The sequence below is a fragment of the Urocitellus parryii genome, chromosome 4, assembly GCF_045843805.1.
Source record: "Urocitellus parryii isolate mUroPar1 chromosome 4, mUroPar1.hap1, whole genome shotgun sequence".
Taxonomy (NCBI): domain Eukaryota; kingdom Metazoa; phylum Chordata; class Mammalia; order Rodentia; family Sciuridae; genus Urocitellus; species Urocitellus parryii.
The window spans coordinates 197,802,645-197,828,734 of record NC_135534.1 but is presented as its reverse complement, the minus strand read 5'-3'; the positions used below and the strand labels follow the sequence as shown (position 1 = coordinate 197,828,734).

Here is a 26,090-nt window from a genome sequence, read left to right as displayed (position 1 = left end):
TGTATTTAACATAGTTCTTGAAACACTGGCCAGAGCAATTAGACAGATGAAAGAAATTAAAGCGATACAGACAGAGAAAGAAGAATTCAAATTAGCACTATTTGCCAACAATATGATACTATAACTAGGAGAGCTAAAAAATTCCACCAGAAAACTTCTAAATTAGTAAATGAATTCAGCAAAGTAGCAGGATACAAAATCAACACCCATAAATCAAAGGCATTTCTGTTTATCAGTGACAAATCCTCTGAAGGGGAAACGAGGAAAATTACCCCATTTACAATAGCCTCAGAAAAAAGTAAAATACTTGGGAATCAACCTAACAAAAGAAGTGAAAGACCTCTACAACAAAAACTACAGAATGCTAAAGAAAGAAATTAAAGAAGATCTTAGAAGATGGAAATATATCCCTTGTTCTTGGATAGGCAGAATTAATATTGTCAAAATGACCATACTTCCAAAAGCACTATACAGATTTAATGCAATTCCAATCAAAATCCCAATGACATTCCTCATAGAAATAGAAAAAGCAGTCATGAAATTCATCTGGAAAAATAAGAGACCCAGAATAGCTAAAGCAATCCTTAGCAGGAAGGGTGAAGCAGGTGGCATCACTATACTAGACCTTAACCTATACTACAGAGCAATGTTGTAACATGTTGTAACAAAAACAACATGGTATTGGCACCAAAATAGACTGGTAGACCAATGGTATAGAATAGAGGACACAGAGATTAACCCACATAATTACAATTATCTTATTAGACAAAGGTGCCAAAAACATGCATTGGAGAAAAGATAGCCTCTTCAACAAATGGTGCTGGGAAAACTGGAATCCTATAAGCAACAAAATGAAATTAAACCCCTATTTCTTACCATGCACAAAACTCAAATTGGATCAAGGACCTAGGAATGAAACCAGAGACCCTGCATCTAATAGAAGAAAAAGTCGGCCCTAATCTCCGTCATATTGGATTAGGCCCCTACTTCCTTAGTAAGACATTACTCTTCTTCAAGTTCCTAGTCTTCAAGTACCTAGTCTTCTTTCCTTGGCAGTGTAGCTTCCTTCCAGCGTTCCCTGCCTCCTGCCTTGGCCGGTCCTTGCTCTGTTCTCTCTTGAGCATCTTTCTTCATTTCCTAACATCTTACCATGAAGGTTACCTTTTCCCAGGCAGCTCGCTTTCTCCTAACTGCCATTCCTCTTCTTGGATTGACTGAAGAGGAGACACACTCATGGTTCTCTTTAAACCCACTGCAGTTGTCCCAGGGAGGTGTGAGCAAACTTCTGGGCACAGCCAGAATCTGTGTGCAGGACTCTACAGGGAGGCTTCTGGAGTTGGCAACCAGGAAGGGCTCTTGACGATGGAGTGGCACACACCTGTGAGCCACCTCTGCCTGAATGTACTCCAGTGACCTTCAGCAAACCAGCTTACTTCTCTGAACCTTTTCTGTAAAACAAGAATAACCGAACAGTCTTAGCTTAACATTTCTGCCAGTTCTAAATGTCCGCAACCCTGCTACACCCCAAAAGGCTCTTTATAAAAAATTCACTCATTTGTCTTCATTTGTAGGAAGCCTAATTTCACATCGTCAATGTACAAAAGGAAGTTAAAATGTCATGTTGAATAGTCTCTCTTTTGGTTTGTACAAATTGGAGACAGAATGTTCAAAAAAGGCCGGTGGAATATGTTTTGGGCTCTGTGATACAGAAGTTAGGTTGGGTCAATTCCAAAAGTAACTGTGTAGTTCTTATTCATGTAAGAAATTCTTTGCTTTCAAATATTCTCTCTCTTGACTAAAAGACAGAGAGAGAGAAAGAAAGAAAGAAAATCCCAGCACATACTCTCTGTGTTCTGAGGGTCTCTTTCGTGCATTTAGCTTTTTACAACCTCTCTGTTATGTTCATAAGAAAAGGAGAGGGGGAAAGAGGATTTCATTTCTCTCACAACAAAATGCCTTGGGGAAGATTGCTGGTTTTGGCAGCAGGCAAAGGGCTTCCTGAAAGGAGGATTTCTGTTCTGTGGTTGAAACGGTCTCTATGGCAACCAGTCATCAAGGCTCCAGCGACCTTTTCATAGACACCCTCCACAGGGGGGTGGGGGGGCCTTTTCCATCCTGTCCTGGAGTATTTGCATCTGTGAGCCAGAGTTCTCTGCCTCTGCCCATCCAATTAGGGAGATGGCTCGGGTGTCACAGGACATTCAAAGAAGTCTTATGTTCTGCTTTAAATGGTTAGCTTGGTGGAGAATGGGGTTAAGTTTTTATGAGTCAGAGATTTCCTAATCCTTTATTGTTGGGGTAAATAGTCTACCTAAAACTACTAATAGAGGCGTTTTGTGAGTGCTCCCTTATGTGCCCTTGAGGAAGAAGTGCCCTGACACCTCACCGACTCAGTGTCTCCTCGGTTTCACTAGCTCATTCCTTTGGGTGAGATCCATTCATTCCCCCTCTTATGAGGCCATCTTCTCAGTTTCTTCCTTTTATCCTGTCTGCCCTTCCCGGCTCCAGTCTCCAGGACACAGCTGCCTCTCAGGCATCTTATGTGGAGGCTAGAACCCCGCTCTCTGCAGGGGCCTTGCCTCTGCCCCCACTTCCAGTCCTCTGACTCCCCTTAATGGTAGTGCCGAGCCTCTGCCACTCAGCCAAAGCCTCAGAATCGTAAAGACAAATGTAAAACACAAGTTTTTGCTTCTTCACTGATCATTTTACACATGAGCTTAGAAAGGGGAAATGACTTGTGGAGATCTCTCAGCAGAATTGGGATAAAACCCAGGCTTCCTGTTTCTCCCTCTCAGCATTCTTTCCTTTCTTACGAAAACCAAAAACAACAAACAAAAAACCAAAAACACCTCCTGCTTCATCTTTGCCTTTTTTCCCTAATTTCTCACTAGCATGATTCTCAGAAAGGGACTGTCCTCAAGGAACTCTTCTTTCAAATCTACCTATTGTGGGAATTTTTAAGAACAGAGTAAAGTAGGGGGAGAAATGAGATAATCAAGTGTGATCTCACCATCCAGAGAAAATAGCTGCTGACATTTAAGTGTATTTTCTTCCTAGACACACTTATGGAGTCCCTCTCAATAATACAACTAATTTTCAATTTAAAATGTACTCAATTTAAATGAACTCGAGTGAGAATCAAGAAACCTGTATTTTAATGAACTAGCCATGTAACCTTGGCTGAGTGTCTTACTCTGTCCTCAGTTTCTCCAGCTAGTTCACCTGGACTGGTGTCTTCTATGCTCCAGAATAGGCTATACTGAGATTACTGGACAAATCAAGGAAAGAGAATAGATGAGCCAAAGATCTCTTACAACCCTAAAATTCAGAGACTTTAACCCATGTAAGGGACCGGAACAGCTAAATGGAGATCCAAATCGAAATTCAGAGTATAGAGTCCTTTATTAAAGCATCTTATCCATTTACTTATTCCAATTCCTAATCTCTCATTCATTTAGCTACAAGCCCAGCAAGGAGGAATCATCATCCGGGTCCTCCCATGCAGTGATGGACATCTCCTTGCCCACTGGCATCGGTGCAAACCAAGAAGATTTACAAGCTGCAAGTGTTTTATTTTAAAAGTTGATGTGAATGTTTGGATTTCTTTTCTGCGTTATTTTTATAGACAAGTTTGTCTTTTCATTCTCATTTGTCCCTTTCATGCAATCACCCCAAATTTTCTTTCCAAAACAATAATCTACCTACGTTTTGATTTACACAAGTGAAGCCAGGGCATATACTAGCACGGTCCAAAGAGTGTGAGTGCTTGTGCTAACATGTCCAGGTTTTTTCCAAGAGGAGAAAACTGCTCTTGAACTTCTTTGAATAGTGAATCACATGCCTTTAGTTAAACATCCCATCATCAAGTGAGTGCAATTAAACATAAAGATAACAAAATGAAATGTAAGCTTTCCTCTTTCCTTCCTTAGCTTGTGGAAGGGGTAGATCAACTATTGACTGATTACCAAATCAAAGATGGACATGTCATTCTGCAGCTGAATTCGGTAAGGTCCACTGTCCCCTTCCTATCGCCATTCAAAATGTATAAAGTAAGCTATTATGAATTTCTTCTCTCCCATCATTTCCTTAAATCCTTGAATTTGTCAAGCAGATTCCCTCCAGCGATTTCCTTTGTGTCCGATTCCGGATATTTGAACTTTTCGAAGTTGGGTTTCTGAATCCTGCCACTTTTACAGTGTATGAATATCACAGACCAGGTAATCCACTTTACTCTAAAATTTCTTCAGAAAACTAATTGATAGTTCCACCGTGCGGCCAGCACGCTGGTTTCATACAAGAGGTTCGTAGCATAGAAGTTAACTAGTGAGATCAAAATAAACACACAGACTCAATTACCTTTTTCTATGACCAGGTCGAGGGGACAGCATTCCAAGGTCAGGGTCAGTGATTGGTCTCAGGGTCAATGGTCAGTCACACCCCCACACAGACAGGCTCTCGAACCTGGAGAGGGTGGGGATAGCTCCAACACAGTTTGGCCAGAACGCCTCACACCCAATCCGGGAGGTGCCCAATCACGTGCGAGAATGGCTTCCCACAGATAGTCTTCACATAACCAATAGAAACCCACTAGAGACCCATGCAATCGATTTATATATAGCCTCACTTAGAACCCATTTCATAACAGTCCCAACCAGAATATTCCAACTATTGCATACAGGTTTCTTTTTAAACGACTAAATCCAATCTACTTCATGACATTGAGAAAATCATTTCACGTCTCAGTTCTCACTTTGTTTTTAAAATAACTGGATGATGTTGCCTAACTTAAAATTTTTTGCCTCAAGTTTGTCTGTGGTACTCACTGTTAGTATACCCTTCTATTTCTTTGATCTTCCCAGAAAATTTCTACCCTGCATTCCCATTACAGTTTGCAGATAGCTCTGTGATAGCGCTTTTCACATTGCATGGAAATTGTTGGTGTATCTTTCCCACCAACCCCAAAGTGTTTTCATCCTTGCATGCCTAGTATCTAACACAGCGTCAGGCACATGGTGTGTACTCAATAAACTTTTGTTGAATGAAGGATCCCACGTTGAACTACTCAGGCACTTCAGAGATTGTTAAGTGATGGGAGAGCTTACCAATTCAGAAAGCAGATGACTTGACCTTGGGCAGCTCTGTCTGTTAGCCACTTCTCATAACCACTCTTTTATTGCCACAGATAAACAGTGCACCATGTTTTACAGCACCTCATACACCAAACTCCAAAAAGTTTGTGAAGGACCAATGTGCAAGTGCATAGAAGGTAAAGTTCACTTACTTAGACTGCATGCTTGTTTAAAGCAACCACGCATAATCCAAAATTAATCTGGGGGAAGCTGTTTGACAAACTACTGTTTCTGAGAAGTGGAAATGTAATCTCAACTGATAGAAAGCTAATGATTCCTTGAGCATTGTGAAGCTACTTCTGCATAACTCTAGAACAACCCCTTGGAACACTGCCCAGGAGCAGGGAAACCCATGCAGGTGATTGTTGGATATCCCAGGGTAACATGATGGGAAATTTTTACTTTCCCCCAATCTTTTTAACATAGGACCAAAGCCCAAGAAAATGGACTTGAGGCTAAGCCACTAGCTCCTTTCTCCTTATCCCTCCCAGTCAGGGAAGTCTCTTTATGGTCTAGTTCTGTTCCATCTTTCATAAATTGAAAACAGCTTTTTTTGATCAAGGGAAAGATCCAGAACTCACCGGTAACCAACCACAGGCTCCAGGAGGGTCTGGGCTGGTTTTGGTTCTTTCAAAATCCTTGATATCTACATGTTTCCTATGTACTTATTATACCATCTTATAGTTATAAATCAGATTATCATTTTAGATTGTTCAAGGGACTTTTGATTATACTCCAATGGAAAAATTTTCCCCATTCTTCAAGGGAAGCAAATACATTTCTATAGAACTGGTTGTGGAGTTAATGCACATCTAAGAATAAATCTTATGTTCTAGATTTGGCATGTGTTGATTGGTTTTCTTTTTATTTTATGTACTGTTCCACTTTATGGAAGAGGAGAAAATCGCAGGTTTTTGGAATCTGGCATTTGTAAGATTCTATTGTATTGCCTCAGGGCTCATGAAACACCATGTTTACTCCCAAAGGGAGCACCAGCTTCTTCACAGTGACCTAACATGTGCCATTTTTCACACCCAGCTGACTGTGGGCAAATGCAGGAAGATTTGGATCTGACGATCTCTGCAGAGACTAGGAAAGCAACGGCATGTCAACCAGAGATTGCATATGGTAAGTTCAGATGTTCAATAGAGTTCCTTTAAACATGAAATTTTATGAATCCATGATCCATTAGAAAGGTCAGAAACCTTAACTAGTGATTATATGGATACCAGATTCCATTTGTCCCCTGAAGGAAAAATGGCATCGATTTTCAACATTAACATGGAAAGTTATTTATTCTCTAGCAAAGAAATATGATTTTCATGATAAATAATGAAAGTGACATGCATACCCAGCCAAGACTCTTTACTAGATCCTTTTGAATTACAGGCATTAAAACCAATTCAAAGGGAACTTTTGACACTCCACAGGGATCTGAGATTTCAATTCTGTATTCCTCCAGTTAACAGAACAGAGGCAGTGGCAAGAGTGGCTTGGGGGACTTGGTTCTTTTAAAAATGTCTACAGGGTAAAAGTAAAATTTCTAAATAATTTTTAGTATTTGTAGAATTGCAATCCATGTTTCAACCTGTATTTCAAAAGGAGGATCTCCTTCCAGTTGTCCAGAACCTAGAGCTAAATCAATACCCAAGTATCGCTGTAACCTTGTCTCCAGTTCCTGATAGAATTAGCTTTGTTTTCTATCCATAGCTTCCCATGATTATTTCTGGCACTTTTTTTTTTTTCCTTAAGAAAGAGAGATCAGGGCTAGGGCTGTAGCTCAGTGGTAGAGTGCTTGCCTTGCACATGTGAGGCACTGGGTTTGGCCCTCAGCACTACATAAAAATAAACAATAAGGATATTGTGTCCATCTATAACTCAAAAATCAAGATATTTTCTTAAAAGACAGAGATCATATTGTACACTATGTCTTTTTTTATTGGAAGGGTATCATTTCTAAGTAAAAAAAAAAAAAAAAAAAAAAAAACTACAGTTGATTTGGCACGTTGTAATTACCTACTGTTTTTGTGTGTGGTTTCTCACTGGAATTCCAGAAGAGGCCTTTCAGAAACCTAATGTGGTGGCACACACCTGTAATCCCAGCGACTCAGGAGGATCACAAGTTTGAGGCCAGACTGGGCAAGTTAGTCACACCCTGTCTCAAAAATAAAAAGGGCTGGGCATGTAGCTCAGTGGTAGAGCACTTGCCTAGCATATGTGAAACTCTGAAAGCCCTAGATTCAGTCCCCAGCATGGGGAAAACACACACACACACACACACACACACACACATACACACTCTGAGTATTTTACAAGCTTTATCAGTGTTTTACTAATAAAGAAAATGGGCCTTAAGGAGACTGAAACATTTGCTCAAGGTCATGCAGGAAGTATGTGGTAGACTAAAATACATCCTGGGCTCCAATATTTTTTCCCATCATAATCTACTGAATTCTCTTAATGGAAGGAAACACCGCTATCAGAATAAATTTTGAATGCTTTAAGCTATTTCTTTTCTATGAACTCATCTTGATTTTTAAAAAGTCTGACTCAGCCAAGACCCACTGCAGTTTTTTTAAATATATCAAGACAAAGAGAATATTATATTGTTTTAGCAAACAAACAAAAATTTCACTAAATTCTTTCTTCCTTCCATTTTAGAACTATTTTAACTCTGAGATATCAGAAACCAATTTTAACATAGAGAGTAAACACAACCTGGATTTAGGGTATTACTTTCAAGAAAAGAGGTTTGAGATGAAAGGATTCATTGAGAAATATTTTCAAGAACACCTTTAAAGGATGTGTCTCCCCAAGTATAATATAAAACTGGCTTTTTCTGGAAACCATAGACTATTACTGTAATAATACAATGGAAACAAAATAGTCCCCTCTCTCGACCCATCCTCATATGGTAGGTACATTGTCCATGTCCAACACAAAGACATACATCTGAAATCCAGGACATCTTTTATGATTTTTTTTAATTTTTTTGAATTTTTTTTGTTGTAGATGGACATAATGACTTTATTTACTTATTTTTCTATGTGATGCTGAGAATCGAACCCAGTGCCTCACACGTGCTAGGCAAGCCCTCTACCACTGAGCCATACCCCAACCCCTTTTTTACACATCTTAAGCCACTGATTTACATAACTTTTTCTTCTGCCGCAGTGAGTTCACTCTCTATCCATCATTTATCTTTATCTAGGATAGACTGATAGACTAGAAGGATCTCAGAAATAAAATCTCTTTTTTAGTTCTTTCTCTGCAACTCCATCCCCAACAAATGCACAAATAAGAAAGGAGTCTTCTATGAAGCCAAGTAGAAGAGATGATTCCCTTCAAGCAGGTCATTCCAGAGCCGAGGTCCAGCATGCCATGAGTCAAACACTGATGCCTGAACCTTCAAAATTAGGATTGGGATGGCTCATGTCAGATAGTTGCCAATCCCAGCAAGGATGAGTGAGAAAACAGAATCCTGTTAAAATCAAACATCAGAATCAATGAAGATATATGAGGAAGAAAATCAAGGAGACAAGCTGGCAGGTTGTTTCCCCTGGTAGGCCTGACAGAGAGAGAAAGGGCCACTGTCCCAGGTAGAGAAGGAAGGGGCTCTTTCATTCAAAGTGCCCATGGTGTGACGCCACTAATCTTAAAGGATGAACATCTGAACTTTACATCTAACATGAGTTTATCTTGTTGGTGGGTTTTACGTGCTTCTGTTGTTTAATTTGGTACGTCTCTTACCCTCATCAGCCTGTTCTGTAACCATGGCCAGAGCTAATGATTCTCATAGGCTTAGGAAGGGGCTTAGGAAGGCTCCTTGGGAGAAGTAAGATCTACCTCAGGTTTCCCATAATAGCTGCCGTGCTGCATTTCTCATTTGTTTGGCGAACTCTGGCTTTTATTGAACATAGTATCAGTGGTATTCAGCCTGAATTATTTGTTTTTGTCTTGTCTTGCTTTGCTCTCTGACCAGCTTACAAAGTCAGCATCACATCCATCACTGAAGACAACGTTTTTGTCAGGTACTCAGCAACTCTTCTAGATGTCTACAAAGCAGGTGAGCCTTCATGCATTTCTTTCATTCATTCAACAAACGTTTAGCACTTACTGTTTGTCAGGCATTATGTTCGACCCAGAGTTGTATCAACTTGAATAAAACAGACTTCTGTCTTCATAGAGTTTTATATTATACTTGGGGAGACACATCCTTTAAAGGTGTTCATGTAAATATTTCTCAATGAATCTTTTAATCTCAAACCTCAGCAAAACAGTTTGAGGTTAACAAAAACCATAAGCCAACCTCAAAGTGCAATTTTTTGTTTTGAGTCACTTAAAACACGTTTTTAAATGAAGTAGTTCATTTATTTAACATGATGAAAATTTAGCTTATTGCCTTATTCATATCTACCCAACAGCTATTTTCTCATTTCAGTAGGTGTAAGTTCTATAATAAATAGATCCCATTCTGCAATCTGTACACGGGGGAATAATAAGAATTCATACCCCATTTGAAACAAACGTATGATATATGATGTCAAGATCAATGTAATGTTTTGAGCAACCAGTAAATTTCCGATGCTTAAAAAAAAAATAAATAGATCCTAAACATAAATTATAATAATATATTTATGTCAATTTTTCTCTTAATTCCTATCAAGTATTTTGAGTCTAAAAGTGTTCTAAAAATTCTAATAATATTTTCCTCATTTTAATTTGTTTTATCAACACTAACAACATTTTTCCTAGTTTTAAGCGTTTCACTTTATAAAAGTTGTTTGTGATGCTGTTTCGGTTTTTCCTCATGGGTGGTCACAGGTTTTCTCTATTTGAATGGATTACCTTTCTCATGAAATAGGTATTTAGCACTCTGATCATTCCACCACTCCTCCATTTTTTGAGCACTGTTTACATTCAACACCCACATCACAAACAATAAGCCACCCCTTTTTACTGAATGATAAATGCTTTTCATTCCCAAAATAAAAATTATTTGTTTTACTGTGTACCAATTTTTTTGCATTGTATCAAGATTGTCTTGAGCTTTACACAGTATCAGATGATTTCCAAACTGTAGTCCTTTGTGAGTGTCATTTCATTATTCTATAGATGCAGGGGATTAACTTTTATGATACCTAAAAGGGAATGTTAAGCCATTTTTATATACTTTATCTCCCCATTCTGGATGTTCCTTTTTAATAGTTATAAATTTTGAATTTACATAAACATTAAAATAATACACACTTACTACTTGCTTAAGAATTGTTGCCTACTAACAAGAAACCACTCAGAACCAAGGATAAATGATATAGTTGGTGGATAATGATAAACTGATTTTTCTCCTAAAGCATAAGGGTACATATAGTAGATGAGGATATAAACAGAAAAAAGATTTATTCTCTCTTCTAAATATACTTGAAATTTTCCACTAACAAAAGTTTTTAAAAATAATAAGGCCCAAGGCTGGGAATATAGCTCAGTTGGTAGAGTGCTGCCTCATACGCACAAGGCCCTGGGTTCAATCCCCAGCACCACACACACAAAATAATAACAATAATAATAATAATGATGATGATAATGCCCATGTATCCACACTGCATAGTATGACAATGGTTGACTTGGCAGATTGCGTGGGCATGTGGTTCAGATGTTGCTGTAACAGGACACCGTGGCACTGGGATAGCCTAAGAAAATGAGCCTGAACAATTTACGTTATTAATTAAAGTTTTTCCATGGACACATTTATTAAATATGGTTTTCAGACACGTTCAAATTTTTTTTCAGGATTTAACAATTAAAATGACTCTACCAGAGGGGGGTGTGCGTGTGTGCGTGTGTGTGTGTGTGTGTGCGTGTGTGTGTGTGCGTGCGTGTGCGTGTGCGTGTGTGAGATTGTTGCTTGTTTGGTATTGGGAATTGAACCCAGGAGTGCTTTGCCACTGAATTACATTCCCAGCCCTTTTCATTTTTTATTTTGAGTCAGAGTCTCACGAAACTGCTGAGTCTGGCCTGGAACTTATGATCCCCCTGCCTCAGCCTCACAAATTGCTGGGATTACATGTGTGCAGCACTGTGCTCTGCCAGAGTATAAAAAGTTAAAATATCACGGGCTGGGGATGTGGCGCAAGCAGTAGCGCTCGCCTGGCATGCATGCGGCCCAGGTTCGATCCTCAGCACCACATACAAACAAAGATGTTGTGTCTGTCCGCCGAAAGCTAGAAAATAAATAAATATTTAAAATTCTCTCTCTCTCTCTCTTTAAAAAAAAAAGTTAAAATATCAGTCCTAAATACATAAATATCAGTCCTAAATATATAGCAGTGAATCAGACACAGTCCTTGCCTTAAGAAATTGCTAGTCTAGATGAGGAGACACACACGTGGTGTGAAACACTGATAGAAATTCATGAGAAAAGGAGTGAGGGAGGGCTGGGGGTGTAGCTCAGTGGTGGAGCTCTCCTCCAGCAGCCTCCAGCCCTGGGTTCCATCCCCATTACTCATACAACAGAGAGTAGACAAGAAAGTTTTAGTGGATACTGTGAAGATTGAAAGTGGGTCTAAAGAGGGGTAGAATTCAACAGACCAACGTGGGGAGGAGCGCATTCCAGGAAGAAGAACCAGCTTCTAGGCGACTCTGAATCCTTTGGGAATCCCAGTTCTTCTCCTTAAAATTTTCCAAGCCTTTCATGTCTTATTCTTTTCAACAAAGTTGACCTTTGCCAGCTACCAAATGCTTTTCTCTTTTGCTATATGACACATGGGAATTAATATTGTTCAACTATTAGAGCAATAATTCTGAGTCTATAAGAGCAGTAATAACAAACACATGATTCTTACTGTGCTCTAAGCACTGGTCACACATTGACCCATTGAATCTCACAACAATCCACAAGGTAGGTTTTATCATCATGCCTATTTTTCAGGTGGAAGGACTGAGTCCTTAATACAGAGCATAGAGTATTTGCCCAGAGTCACACAGCCAAGAAATGGCACAGCTAGAGCTTGAGTGAGACAGTCTGGCTCCAGAGTCTAAGTCTTAACCATGTGGCTAATGCTGCTCTCCAGTGGCCATTAACCTCTCAGAAGCCATAAGGAACTGGACGCTTGAGAGGGTTGATAACTGTGACATGAGAACAAGAAAGTGATAAGCTTCCTTGTGTCTCTCAGGAGAAGCCGTCGCTGAGAAAGGGTCTGAAATCACCTTCATCAAAAAGACCACCTGTGCTAATGCAGACCTGGTAAAAGGAAGACAGTATTTAATTATGGGTAAAGAAGCCCTGCAGATAAAATACAATTTCAGCTTCAAGTAAGTCACCAGTAGTTTGAGGCCTCTGATCTTCCCTCCAAAACTGAGTGTAGCTCATACTTATTTGCACAATACGCTTCTTATGCACCCGGCTCTTTACCAAGAAACCATTGCAAACATAAATGAACTAACACGTGCTGACAACAAAGAAGTGCTGGCAATGTCCTGGCAGCTATGTGACAGGCCATCTGGATGACGGAACCAGCATGATGAATCAGTTCAGGAGCACCACACCAGCTCCCTTAATCTGTCCTCAGAAAATGTTTAAATATGTACCTTAAGGACTACAAATGGGCACCACCATGCCAGTTTGATCATGTCATTTTTATCTTTCATCCTGCCAACATGTGATACCACACTAGTTGACTGTCCGTGTTGAACCAACAATGGATAATTTATACATCTACTTTTGTGAGGAATACCAGCCTATAGTTTTCTTGACTTGTGATGTCTTTCTCTATATTTATATCAGGGTGATACTGGCCTCATATACTTAGTTTGGAAATGTTCCTATTTGAGTGAGAATTTAAAGACTGGTTTGAATTCTTTTTTAAGTAGAATTTACCTATTAAACCATCTTGATCTGGAAAAAAAAAAAAATATGTACCTTAAAATCTGTTTACGAAATATGGACCGTGACACAGATGCCATTACCACCTTTAGCCATGGGAGCCCCAAACAGCCCACCATCTTTTAAGGGTCTAAGCACTCCCCAGGCTGGTTCCAAAGAGTATGACTGACAGCTGGGGCCCTGGGAACCTGCCCATAGTCTCTTACCAGGGAGATCTAATACAGCTTCGCTCTGTGTGTGGCCGTCATCACAAACTCTGTTTCCATTTCCATTTCTTCTTGGTAGGTACATCTACCCATTAGACTCCTCAACCTGGATTGAATATTGGCCTACAGACACGTCATGTCCATCATGCCAAGCATTTATAGCTAACTTAGATGAGTTTGCTGAAGACATCTTTTTAAATGGCTGTGAAAACGCCTGAAGAAGTCCAACTGCGGGCTGGAGATGTGGCTCAGCGGTAGCGCGCTCGCCTGGCATGCGTGCGGCCCGGGTTCGATCCCCAGCACCACATACCAACAAAGATGTTGTGTCCGCCGAGAACTGAAAAATAAATGTTAAAAAAAATTCAAAAGAAAAAAAAAAAAAAGCAAAAAAAAAAAAAAGAAGTCCAACTGCATGGAATTTTGGTGTATGGACTCCTGTTGCTAAAATTACACCTTTTTTTAAAAAAAAAAAAAAAACATTCACAGCTGGTCTTATTTGGAAAGCCCACTTTCCTTTAGAATTAGTGGTGCTGGCTTTTATTAGAGTACACGTTGAAGAGCTGTAGGTTTCTGAAATACCATGACCTTGGGGGGGTATGAAGAGAGATCCTCCAAAGTTATTGGACACCAGAAGCAATAAACTGGCACACCTCCTAAAACCTACCACTCAGGAATGTTTGCTGGGGCCCAAAGAATAGCTCCATTGAAGTGGAGTATCTTATGAAAACATGGCCTTTGCTTGAAAGAAAATACCAAGGAGCATGAAACTGATCATTAAAACTTGACTTTCCTTTCAAAATGTACTAAAAATGCATGTTATTTTATACTAGAAGCAGCTTCAGCTATTCATAGGCAAATTGAGAGAGGGTAAGAAAGGTGGCAGCAGAGAACCCTGACCCTGAGGAGACCCGATCCCACCCCCTCCACACACTGAGAAGGTAAGAGAGAGCTCAGCTTTGCCGCCTCCCCTCCGCTGCCCTCTCCATACCCTGACAGGAGATCCCTCTACTCTCCTCCCTTCCTTTCCCTCCCAGCCCCTATTAATTTCCCCAGGAACTTGCTCTTGCCAATAATTGCTCTGCCAGAAGGCAGGCCCTGGTATAGTAACCTGGTGAAAAGAACCGTAAGAATCAGGAGACCCTTTGTTCTAGCCCTAACACGTCTCTCTCTCTCAGCCTCCATGTGAACTTTACAAAAGAGGATTCATAACGGGAGGTTAATTTTTAAGTGACATTTTGTTGCACTTGAGATCTGATAAGGAGTCTCCCATATGTTCCCATCTCCTGTCTCAAGAATGTCAGAAGGTACAGGAGTCATTATTGTCCACACTTGACAGCTGCGGAAATGGAGGCTGAGAAACACAAAGCCAGTTGCCTAGCCTCACGAGAGGTAGAATCAGAGCTGAAGCCTCCAGTGCTTTCTCAGTTAAATGCACCCCTGTTCCAAATCACTACATGTCACATCACTTGTTAGGTTTAATTTTCTAAGACTAAGGCAGATGGAATTGGAGTTTCTTAGGCATGGGTTAACCAGCCCCACGAACGATCTCAAGGAAATGCACAAGCTCTGGATATAATGGTAAAACGGGGACAAAAGTGTATCCTCTTTAGAAGAACCTGCATTTTACCAGTTAGGTGAAGCTACCTGAGGCTTTGCAATGGGCCTCACACATGACACTAAGAGTTTCCGCTTCCGGAAACTCAGGGGATTTTTTTTTTTTTTACACATCAAAGCCACATCATAGGCACTCCCTCTGCAAAAATGAGCAACATGCGTGTTGTGGCGCACATCTAAAGTTCCAGCAACTTGAGAGGCTGAGGCAGGAGGATGGCAAGTTCAAGACCAGTCTGAGAATGTTAGCACGATTCTCAACAACTTAGCAAGAGCCAGTCTCAAAATTAAAAAAAAAAAAAAAAAAATAGAGCTGTGAATGTAACTCAGTGGTAAAGTTCCCTGGATTCCATCCCCAATACCAAAAACAACAACAAAAAATGTCCAAGATGCCCAAACTCTGGAAACGGAGGGGTTGTCTCCAGAGCAGACCTGGCAGTCTCTCCTGTCACCATCTGGCTGAAGGCAGCGAGGTGGAAACTGGAGCTACTCCTAAGGCTGAGAGTTCCTGAGCTCCTGGGCTGCCTTCTCCCTGAGCACAGTGGCAAATAGGTGAGACCAGAGTGGCCTAATTAACCCACAATGCAGCTGGGTTGTCAGTCCCAAAGCGGGTGATTTGCTTAATCATGTAGGTTGTTTGTGTAGTGACGTCTTCCTGAGCACACTGTGAGCTCTGGGTAAGGCCTGAATCTGTTCTATTCACGGTTCTCTCCTGCACATTACAGGGACCCAGCAAGTGCTGGTGGATTCCCCCTCTGAGAGTGAAGAATCAGAAGACCCAAGACTTGGCTTTTCCCCTACTTAGCAGTGATTTGGGGAAAGCCCCTTCATGTCCTTGACAGCCTGTAAAATAAGGAAGTCGAGCACTCTTAACATCTCTTTTCTGTAAAGCTCTAGGAAGATCTTTCCTTATCCTATGATGCAAAACAGAAAACAAAACCAAATGGAATATTAGTCAGTCAGCTTTTTACAAACTGGGTCCATTGCTTTGGGCCAGAGACAAGGAAGAAGAACACCAGGGTGGAAGGGCACAGCAGAGGGAAGCTGCTCTGCTCATGAGAAAGAAAAAGAAGCCAGGGTCAATCGATACCTTTCGAGCGGTGCGTGGGGCGCACACCTATAATCCCAGCAGCTCAGGAGGCTTAGGCAGGAAGATCACAAGTTCAAAGCCAGCCTCAGCAACTTAATGAGGCCCTAAGCAGCTAAGCAAGATCCTGTCTCAAAATAAAAAATTTTAAAAAGAGCAGGGGATGTGGTTCAGTGGTTTTAAGCATCCCTGGGTTCAATCCCTGGTACCAAAATAAATAAATAAATACCTCTCCAGGGCATGCCCCTAGTGCCCTACTTCCTCCAATCATGCTCTACCACCTAGAGCTTCCACCACCTCCTGTAGTCCACTCAGCTATCAATGAACTAATCCACTGATGAGGTCAGAGCCCTCCTGGTCCCTCACTACCCAAAAGCCCACCTCTGAACTTTGCTGCATTGGGAAACATGCCTTCAACACATGAGCCCAACCATACTAGGAGGTCGGCATCCACATGTTGGGTTAAGCATTCTGTCTGTAAGTGTGAAGGGAGCTCAGAGAAGGAGGCTGGAGGAGCTTCCCGAGGCCGCCTAGAGAAGGACAGTGGGATTTGAGGAGGTGGGAGAAGCTGGAGGCCTTTCTGATGGAAGGGAAAAGAATAGGCAGGTCACCACAAGAGCTAAGCAAGATGACCTCAGTTAATACAAATGAGCATTTTTTCATTTAATAGCTATATGTTTATTTTAATGTATTAGGAGCAACGGAACTAGTACATCAGAGCCATGATATGAAATATTCTGATAAAATTAATTTAGTTGTCAAAAAATAAGTCTCTATTAAGGAAAAGGATAAAGTAAATAAAAATACAGATTATGCTTGGAGCGATAATCCAGAGATTGGCATGCAAATGGTTGAAAGCCTAGGAAACTCTCTACTAAGGAAATGCATAGAATTGACTCTGACCCAAGTTCGAGGGCTCAGTGAGAGACTCTGGACCAAAGCAATGGTCAGTCTTTAATCTATTCAGCAGCATGCGACAAATATTGACAGAAAGGTAACTGTAGGCCAAGTCCATTTTTAGGTGGTTGGTGTCAAGATCTCTAACCTTGTGGGACTCCAGGGGAGGGGGGGGCATGCAAGAAATAATAAGGACAACAATTGGGAAACTGATCTTGAATGTTAGAAGATAAGAAATGTAAGAAAAAAAGAAAATAGAGTAGACCAAGGGGACTGAGAGAGGGGAGAGGGGCTGCATTTTACATGGGGTGGGTCAGGCCAGGGTGGGCTTCAGTGGGGAAATGTGAACCAAGATGTGAAGGATGTAAAAGTGAGCCAATGGGTACTAGTGCAAGAGTATTGTGGGTAGCTACAGCAGGAGCCTACAGCAGGAGCACGGGTGCCACAGCACAAGCAGGGAGGCTGGGGTAACAGTCCAGATGATGCAGGCCAGTGGAAGGGGCTTCGGCCCCTGCAAGGTTTCGAATGGAGGAGTGTCACAATCTATCTAGCCATGTTAAAGGACTAGTCTGACTGCCACATTGAAATAACGCAAGGGTGGAGGTAGAGATGAGTTGGAGGCCAGACCCGAGGGTTCACACTTCAGCCCAGAGAGGTACTGTGGGCATACTGGAACACAGATGAATTCTGGATATATTATCAACGTAGATTCAGTTGGATCCTCTGATAGACTGGAAGTAAGTCTGAATGACACCAAGATTTTGACCTGAGAAAAGGAAGAATGGAGTTGCCATTGACAATGGTGGGAAAGGCTGCCAATGGAGCCACTGCAGGGAGGCAGGAGGCAGGAGGGAGATCTGTTTTGGGTGTGTCAAGTTGTAGAATAGACTATGGATCATTCAAGTGAAGGAGGCAATGAGACTACTGGTCAGGCAGTTCTGGAGTTCAAGAGAAAGGTCTGAGCTGATATCAATCTGAGTTCTTATCTAAAGCCATTAGACTGGATAAGATCAAGGAGAATGTGGATATAGATAGAAGAGGGGGGATAAAGACCAAGCCTAGACCTTTGAAGCATCCCAATATTAATTTGATGGAGAAAAAGAGATGGAGGATCCACAGAGTTAAGGGGGAAAAAAAATCCAGGAGAGCAGGGTGCCCTACAAGCCAAGTGAAAGAAAAAAAAGAGTTTGGGGAGGAAGAAGGAAGAGTGCTGGACTGAACCAACGCTGCTAAAAGGAGAAGGGGGTGAGGGCTTGGCGCTGGGTTTAGCATCGGTGACTTTGAGAAATGCCACTCCCGTGAAGTAGTGGAGACAGAAGCCTAATTACAATGGATGAAGAGCAAATGGGCCAGGCCCAGTGGCTGTCACCTGTGATCCCAGAGACTCTGGAGGCTGTGGCAGGAGGATCACAAAGTCACGGCTAGCCTGGGCAATTTACCAAGACCCTCTCTCAAAAAGTAAAAATGGGTGAGGATGTAGCTCAGTGGTGAAGCACGCCTGGGTTCAGTCCCAGATATGGGGCAGGGTGGGGGCAGGGGAGTGGATGGGAGGAGAGGATTTGGAGACAGGGAGGATAAATTCTTTAAAGAAGTTGTGCCACAAAGGGGAGCAAAAGAAATGGGTTGGGAGAGTAGAATGAAGAAAAAGTTAAGATAGGAGAAATAACACATTTGTGCATGAAGGGAGTGATCCAATAGACAGGAAACTATTGACCTTGCAGGAGAGACAAAGATGATTGATAGAGGAATGTCCTGGAAGAGGCTGGAGGCAGGGGATCTAGAGTACAAGTGGAGGCTTAACCAAGTGCATCGCCAGCTCATCTATGCCAGGGGTCAGCAAGCTTCTTCTGTAATGGGCCATGCATTAAAATATCTGTGAACATTTTAGGTTTTGCAGGTCACAAGGTCTCTGCTGCAACCACTCAACTCTCTCATTGCAGCACAAATGCTGCCATAGATAATGCATAAGGGAATAAGCATGGCCAGGGGGCGGGCAGGCTGGATTTAGCCCTGGGCAGCAGTGTACCCATCCCTGATCCACGAGAGTAGGCAGAGAGCGAGAGTACATGGGCAGACACTGGAAGGTGGGTGGATGTGCCAGAGAACCTGTGCAAGTCCCTGTCTCAGAGAACTAGGCAGGAAGATCGCCACCTGAGATAGGGAAGGGAGGAACAATTGTCTAGAAGACAGGAAGACCAAAGTCAAAAAAAAACAAGACTTGCCATATAACTGGCTCTCTGACTCCAGGGTCCACTTGGGGTTTCTAGTCATGAATTTCAAATGAGACTGGTCAGCATGGATTGTAGGATTTTTCTCTAGTCCCATTCAGATACTGAAAAGCTATAGACATTCCGATTCCCTGTGGTCAAGGCAACTGGGAACACCTGCCACTGGACAAGGTCAAGTTTATTGAGTGGAACAAGGGAGAGCATATGCCATGAGACTCAGGAGGCTTCTCAATAAGAGGCTGTTAGAACAGACTCCTTATAGGATTTGGGCTGGTGGTGGATCATTTCAGGGAAGCTTCAAGGAAATGGAGCTCTTGTTCTGGACTGAACAGTCATGGTCATCTAGATTCTTTTCTAGCAGGTAGGGAGGGAAGCAGCATTCCCATTGGCCAGGAAAGGGGAATGTGTGGTCATTTTTGTGGCTTGGACGATGTTCTTATTTTTATTCTCTGCTCAAACATGATTATGGAGTATTCTTTTTATTGTCTTGATTCATTTTGTCTGACGGCTGGTGTTCTGTGACGTCAGATACAGAGAACACCACAGCCCAGCTCTGAACATCAGGCCAACTCCTAGAGACACCAAGGCCTACCCCCAGGGTCAAAGGCTGTTCTTCTCTTTCACAGATGCTTTTCCCCAGAAAATGCACATTCACAAACAAAGCACACCTAGGCATACTATTCCAGAGGCCCCCCAAAAGTTGTGCAGGGACTTCATGACTGAAAACCGCGATTCCAACAGCCACGAGTTTAGCAGCCAAATTTAAAGGTTCTCAGGAGACATGAAACAACTCTGGATTATGTTTCTGCAGGTTTTTCTCTACTCCTGAAAAGGATCGATTCTGTCTGTTTAACGTATGAGAGAAGTGTGTTTCCAGGCAGATGATCTCTAACTTTGGGAGATTACAGTAGTCCACATTTAGAGACATTCTCTAAATCAGAAAGAGAGGGAGGGCAGGGGGGTGGGGGAAGGAAGGAGAAAAAAAGTAGGAAGGAGGGAAAAGAAGGAGGGAGAGAAGAGGGATTTGGTTTTAAGACCAGACGAGAACTCCATTTATAAGAACCTTCTGGATTCATCTCAGCTGGCAGGGTTGCCACCTTCACAGACATGTTGGCAGAGAGGGACCTGTTCTTGGAACACAATGTTCACTCCTTCACTGTTTCCATGATTGGGATCAGATAGGTGTATGTTACACCCTCCATCGTGAACGATATAATAAAAATCCTGAAGTGTCCAAACCAGAAGGGACCCCAAGTTCAACTCCTCCCATCCCTTCATGTTCACCTGGGATAACTGAGGCCCAGAGGAGCCACCTGCCTGTGGTTATGGTGCTTGGTGAAGGGCTGGGATACTAGCCCGAGGCCTGTGACTCTCCGCCCTGTGTTCTTTCCACCACACAGAGTAGCACAAGTTACAAGGAAAGAAGTTTGGGCTCCCTCTGAAGAAGAGTTTTCTTATACTCAGAACCATTCAAAAAGTGGTTCCAAAAATGGAACCAAAAAAATGATTCCAAAAGACCAAGTTTTTCCCCAGCCCTGGGGAAATCCAAGCAGAGTCCAGGCACCACCTTCCAGAAATATGGCAGGCACCATTCAGGGTGAGGGGCTGGCCCTGATAACAGTCCAACCTCTGTTCGTCTGTGAGAGACCATTGATATTCAGGAAAACAAAACATTTCTTTAAGTCTCAGTTTTCTCGTATGAGAAACGGAAGTACTAATAATTCCCAGGTTGGAGGGTTTCTGTGAGACTGAGATGAGATAATTCAGATAATGCATGTAAAATTATTAGCACAGTACCTGGCACAATAAAAGTCACTTCTGGCTGCCCGACAACATGTCCCTGGCACACCATAGGTAATAAAGGCCATGAAAGTTTTTCCTTGTGAACCTTCCACTTAGAATCATGAAATATCGATGTCTGAGGCCTCCCTGGAGGTCATCTCACCAACTGCCCGCATTCCGCACGGAGGAGCACGGACTCTCTGAGGGCTCCGCAGCCCAGTTGGGCCTAGAACCGTAGCACCAAGCTCCTCTGCCCTCTGGTGGCAGCCTGGTGTGTCTTCCTGCCAGCCGGGCCTCAGGGGAGGGCGAGGGGGCCAGGGCAGCACTTCTCACGGGCAACAGGAGAGAAATCCGAACTGTCTGATGAGAAAAAAAATCAGAGTTTCTTGGTTGGAGTTTTGGCTGTGTGTACGTGTTGTGTGAGCAGGTGGAAGGGGGATTGAAACCCAATGAGACAAGGGAAATTGAAGTTAAGGAACAGGTTGTTTGGCTTAATTTTTTTTTTTTTCTAAATAAAGAATCTGTAGGAAATTAGAGCCAGGACTGGACTGTAATTCTCTGAGAGTAGAGGAAGAGAAAGAGAAAGATAATATGGCCCGAGAAGGAGGAGAAAGCTGGATGGATTCCAGGGGGGTCATCTTTCATCCCTCCTCCCCGGCTCCTTTCACCTCTAAAGGCAGAAGGGCAAATGGAGGTAGAAATTTAAATGGCCCATCGGTGGCCTACACATCGTGTGTGTGTGTGTGTGTGTGAGAGAGAGAGAGAGAGAGAGAGAGAGAGAGAGACTGTGTGATAGAGACAGAGATGATGACAGAAAGGAGCTGTTACTATGAGTAACGAGATAATGAAGAATTAAGATCCTGACCAGGAAACAGAAGGGCCACATTCCCTTCTAGAAGCAGAACTACTGCTCTGTACTACCTGCTTACCAGGGTGGAGCTGCCCTGGCTTGTGACCCTGAGAAGGTTCCTGAACCTCATCCAGCCTCCATGTGTCACCTGTAAAGTGGAAGTGATGTTATCAGCCATAAAGGTTGTAAGTATTAGAGAAACGCTAGGTGCCGACCCAGGAGACGCCACCTGTGGTGGCAGTGGCAGCTGGTGGCTGTGAGCCTCTGCCTCTCTGAGTTCTCTTCATCTCAGTCTCTTGCTGTTTTTTAATATATTTGTTATTTGTTCTATTACTTACACATGACAGTAGAATGCATGTTGACACATCATACATAAATGGAGTATAACTTCTCATTCGTCTGGTTGTACATGATCAGGCTCTTTTTAAAAAGAAGGCCAAGAATTTTCTTCTTGTGCAATTGGTAGAATTATTGCAAGGAGGAAATAAAATGAAAGATGTGAAGAACTTTTAAACTGTGGAATTTTAAATAGAAATGGACATAGCAGCAATAATCACAAGCATTTTTGTGCCACAAAACCACAGGCAGAGATTGCCTGGTGATTTTAAAAGATGGGGAAAGGCTACTATCTTGGAAAATAGATGTCCCCCAGGGCCTTCAATCTCCCCATTAGCACGTCTTCCTTTGATGCTTGGAGGCTGCCATTCTCCTGGAGACTTGTTAAGCAAGCAGATCCTCAGGCCCCACCCCAGGGAGCTCCAGAAATCTATATTTTAACAAGCTTTCCAAGAAAATTACAGGTACATCAGAGTCTAAGAAGTGTTGTTGAAAATCTTGTGAAAATGCAGGTTCTGGTTCTCTGGACCTGGAGTAGGCTGGAGCCTCCACATCTACCTGATGCCCAGAGAGAACTGGTGTTTGAACCTTGAACAACAAGGTTCTAGATTGTCCTATAAAGACAGAGTTTTCTATATGAAGAAAAATAACCCTTTAACAATCAATACCTTAGTTAAGAGTAATTCTGCACAGGATTTTCAAGAATTGGTTGCAGAAGAAAAAAGCTTAGGGACACTAGGGAAAAGGAAAACAGACAACAATCACAAAGAGGTCTTAAGGAAAAAGGAGGGCACTAAAGGAAAATTCAGTTCCCTGTGCAGAACGTGTGCAGGCCAGGTCTGGGCGTGAACTAACCATTCACTCACCAAATGCCCTCTATATGTGAGGCACTGTTCTTTGCATTCACCAAATTAATGAATCTACAAAACCATCCAAGAGGTGGGAACTATAATTCCTGTATAGAGCAGTAAACAGAGAAACAAAGAGATTAAGTAACTTGCCCATAGTCACTCAATTAGTAAGTGGTCCAGCCAGAATTTAGAACCCAGTTTAGAACTTTCTCTAGCATTTAGCCATCCAGTGAGCAAGCTAATTAGTTGCCTGGGGCAAGTGGTATTTGAGCTCATATCTGAAGTAGGAGGAGTTGGCAGATGAAGAGGACAGAAGTGGAGCAAAGGGAAAGGAACAGATCAACCTGAGCACAGAGAGCTGCAAGAGCAAAGTGGGACCATGCATCAAAGATGTGAAGGAAAGAAAAAGTACAGTATGGTGGGTCCCTTGGTGGGGTAGAGGAGCTGAGAGGTAAGAAGAGTAAGGGGGTCATGCAGAGCCTCAAGGTCATGACTCAGAGTGTGGCCTTTGTTTAGAGTGGAGAGGCACCATGGAGGAGTTCAGAAGTGGATGATGTGTTAGGAAGTGTCAGTCTCTGGTTTGGGCTGATTGTACATTCAGCAAATATGTGCAAGACGCAGCAGGGGCCAGACAAAAATGCTGGGCTCTGGAAGGGATATTACTGACATTACAAACATTGTTTATGCCATTAAATATTTATTGACCACAATAATAGTACAAGGAAACTGCTCCTACGCAGAGGCCCAGTAATAGGGAGGGACATGAGAGAGAAAGACAGAGACAGAAGCCAAAGCATTGTGCAATTGCAAAGATAGAATGGAGACACTCAGACACCAGGAGGGGAGAAGCAGAGAGACAGAGCCAGCCCTGAGGGAGAGTTCGGCTCTGGCTTGTGGGCAGCATCCTGGCTTGTGGCCCTGGTGAAGGAAGGAGGGGAAACCAAGCCTCACAAGTTACTGGGGAACCTAAATCAGAGCAGATCCTAAGGAAGATGACCAGGAGGGTGGAGGGACGTGCCTTGCAAGAAAGAAGTTGAAAGATCCAGGGAATATTGGGGCCAGGGACCGAAGAAGAGAGGACTGGGTTGGAAGGAGGCGGCGTCAAAGTAGAGACCTGTTTGTGCAGTAGGGCTCGGAGTTACAGAGGGAGTGTCCGGCATAAGGTGGACTAAGGCAAGAAAGTTGCCATGGTTTCCATCCAAGCACACCACACCATAAACAAGAACCTTCCCAGTACCCAGGCACCTGTGCCCACCCCCAGCTGTTCCAAGGCTCCCTCACCAAACAAGAGAGACCCAGTAGAACTTTCTCCAGTATTTATGCTATTCAGTGAGCAAGCCGATTAGTTGCCCAGCACCTCCATTTACAGAGCAGGTGCACAACCAGCTACCTGTGAGGAGGTGCCCCTGCCTGCATTATGGTATCTGTATCCAACCTCCCCCTGTCCCCAGCCTTCTGGGCCTCTAGGAACCACCATTCTGCTTTCTACTATGAAGACAACTATTTTAGCTTCCGTTTATGAGCATGGAACATTTGTCTTCCTGCCATTGCTCCAGTGGCCAAGCAGGGATTCAGGGCAGGGCCCTGTGGAACAGGCCTGGCCATGTGAAACAGTGTAAAGCAGGTCTCTGGTTCCTAGAGGCTTCTATACAGGGGCGCTGGTGTCACTTTATGTCCCAGACCCCATGTCCAATCTAAAAATGGCCTCCTACAAAGAGCCTTCAAGCAAAAGATCCAGGCCCTACTCTGTGTCCTCACTCCTGTCCCCAACCAAGCATGCAGGACAGGCCTCACTGAGCTAAGAGCAGGTGCGCTGTCGGCTTTCTTCTGGCCCAAGTTTGCAGAGCAGCACCCTCCATCCTCTCTGTGGGCCTTTAGACCAGGCTGCTGCCCTCCTGCCAGACCTGCTCAGTTGGCTCATTGCCACTGCAGCTCTCTCCCTGACCCTCCAGGGCAGCAGCTCTGACAGGCCACCCCCTCCTCCAGTGCATGCCTCCCTTCTCCTCCCCCCACATACCAGAAATCACTAGCTTGGCACTTAGGACTTAAAAAGCTGCCTAACAAATGAAAACTGATCTTACCTCTTTGCAAAGCAATTTAACAATACATTTCAAGAGTCAAAATATGTTTATATCTCTTGATCTAATAACCCTCCTTCTGATGAATTATTTATGTAGATTAAATTTCCAAACAGAAAAAAAAAGGGTTTATACACAAAGGTCTTCTGTGGAAGATTAATTATTCATTCAACAAATATTTATTGAGTACCTCCTACAAGCCAGATGCAGTTCTAGGTGGTGTAATCAAGATAAACAAGCCCTCTGCTCTCCTGGAGATTTCCAATGTGGGGAAAAAGCAATACCCACATAAATGAGAAAAATAATATAACTTGCTAAATTCCTTGCAGAGAATTAAGTTCAAGGTTTATGCTGGAGAACCGTGGCTGACTGCTGAGATTGGATGGTCAGAGAAGGTGTATTAAATGTCACTATGTAAGGTGACATTTAAACTGAGATTCTCATAACAAAAGGTGCAGGAAAGAGATTTCTAGAAGGGAAGCTAGTGAAGATAAACACCCAGTGGTCCAGGGAACAGCGGGAAGGCCCATGTGACTGGAGCAAAGAAACCAAGTTCTGGCAAATGAGGCTGGAGAGGTGGGAGGGGCCAGATCAATAGGATTTTGTAAGCAGCTATGAAGTATTTGGATATTATTCAGTTGCGAGTATTAAGCAAGGGCCATCAACCAAACTGGAGATGAGAATAGGGCCAGGGAGCTAATGTAGCTGCCCTGGTAAGAGGTGAGAGTGGCTTGAAGCAGAACCATGGAAATCGGAGTAAAGAGAAATGGACGGATTCAGGATAATTTGGGAGGTTGGGCTGAAGGAATTGGCATGGGGTGAGGAAAGTGGAAGAACCAAGGATTGCACCCTTAGCTTGAGCCACTACAGGTGCCATTGACACAGCTGGGGAGACAGGAGAAGGTGAAATTTCAGGAAAATAAGGAAGGGAGTTGTTATGAGCTTGAACCATGTCCCTCCAAAAGATGTACTGACATTCTAACCCCCAATGCCCAGGATGTGACCTTATTTGAAAATAAAGTTGTTGAAATCAAGTTATAATTAAAGACAGGAGTCATCCTGGAATAGGATAGGCCCTTCGTCCAATGTGACTGATGTTCTTATAAGAAGAGGGAAATTTGGACACAGAGTGAACATCATGAGAAGACACAGA

The 26,090-nt window shown here is 42.8% G+C and overlaps 1 protein-coding gene across 1 annotated transcript in view; it reads left to right on the top strand.

Annotated features, from left to right (window-relative positions):
* Positions 1–13,443, top strand: part of C5 (complement C5) — an 84,893-nt gene extending 71,450 nt beyond the window's left edge. Inside the window, exons 34-41 of the mRNA XM_026408633.2 lie at positions 3,459–3,561; positions 3,930–4,004; positions 4,112–4,217; positions 5,183–5,266; positions 6,168–6,257; positions 9,112–9,195; positions 12,302–12,440; positions 13,297–13,443. Of these exons, the coding sequence (XP_026264418.1) occupies positions 3,459–3,561; positions 3,930–4,004; positions 4,112–4,217; positions 5,183–5,266; positions 6,168–6,257; positions 9,112–9,195; positions 12,302–12,440; positions 13,297–13,435 (820 nt within the window). The 3' untranslated portion in view covers positions 13,436–13,443. The remainder of the gene's footprint in view (positions 1–3,458; positions 3,562–3,929; positions 4,005–4,111; positions 4,218–5,182; positions 5,267–6,167; positions 6,258–9,111; positions 9,196–12,301; positions 12,441–13,296) is intronic.
* The last annotated feature ends 12,647 nt before the right edge of the window (positions 13,444–26,090 follow it).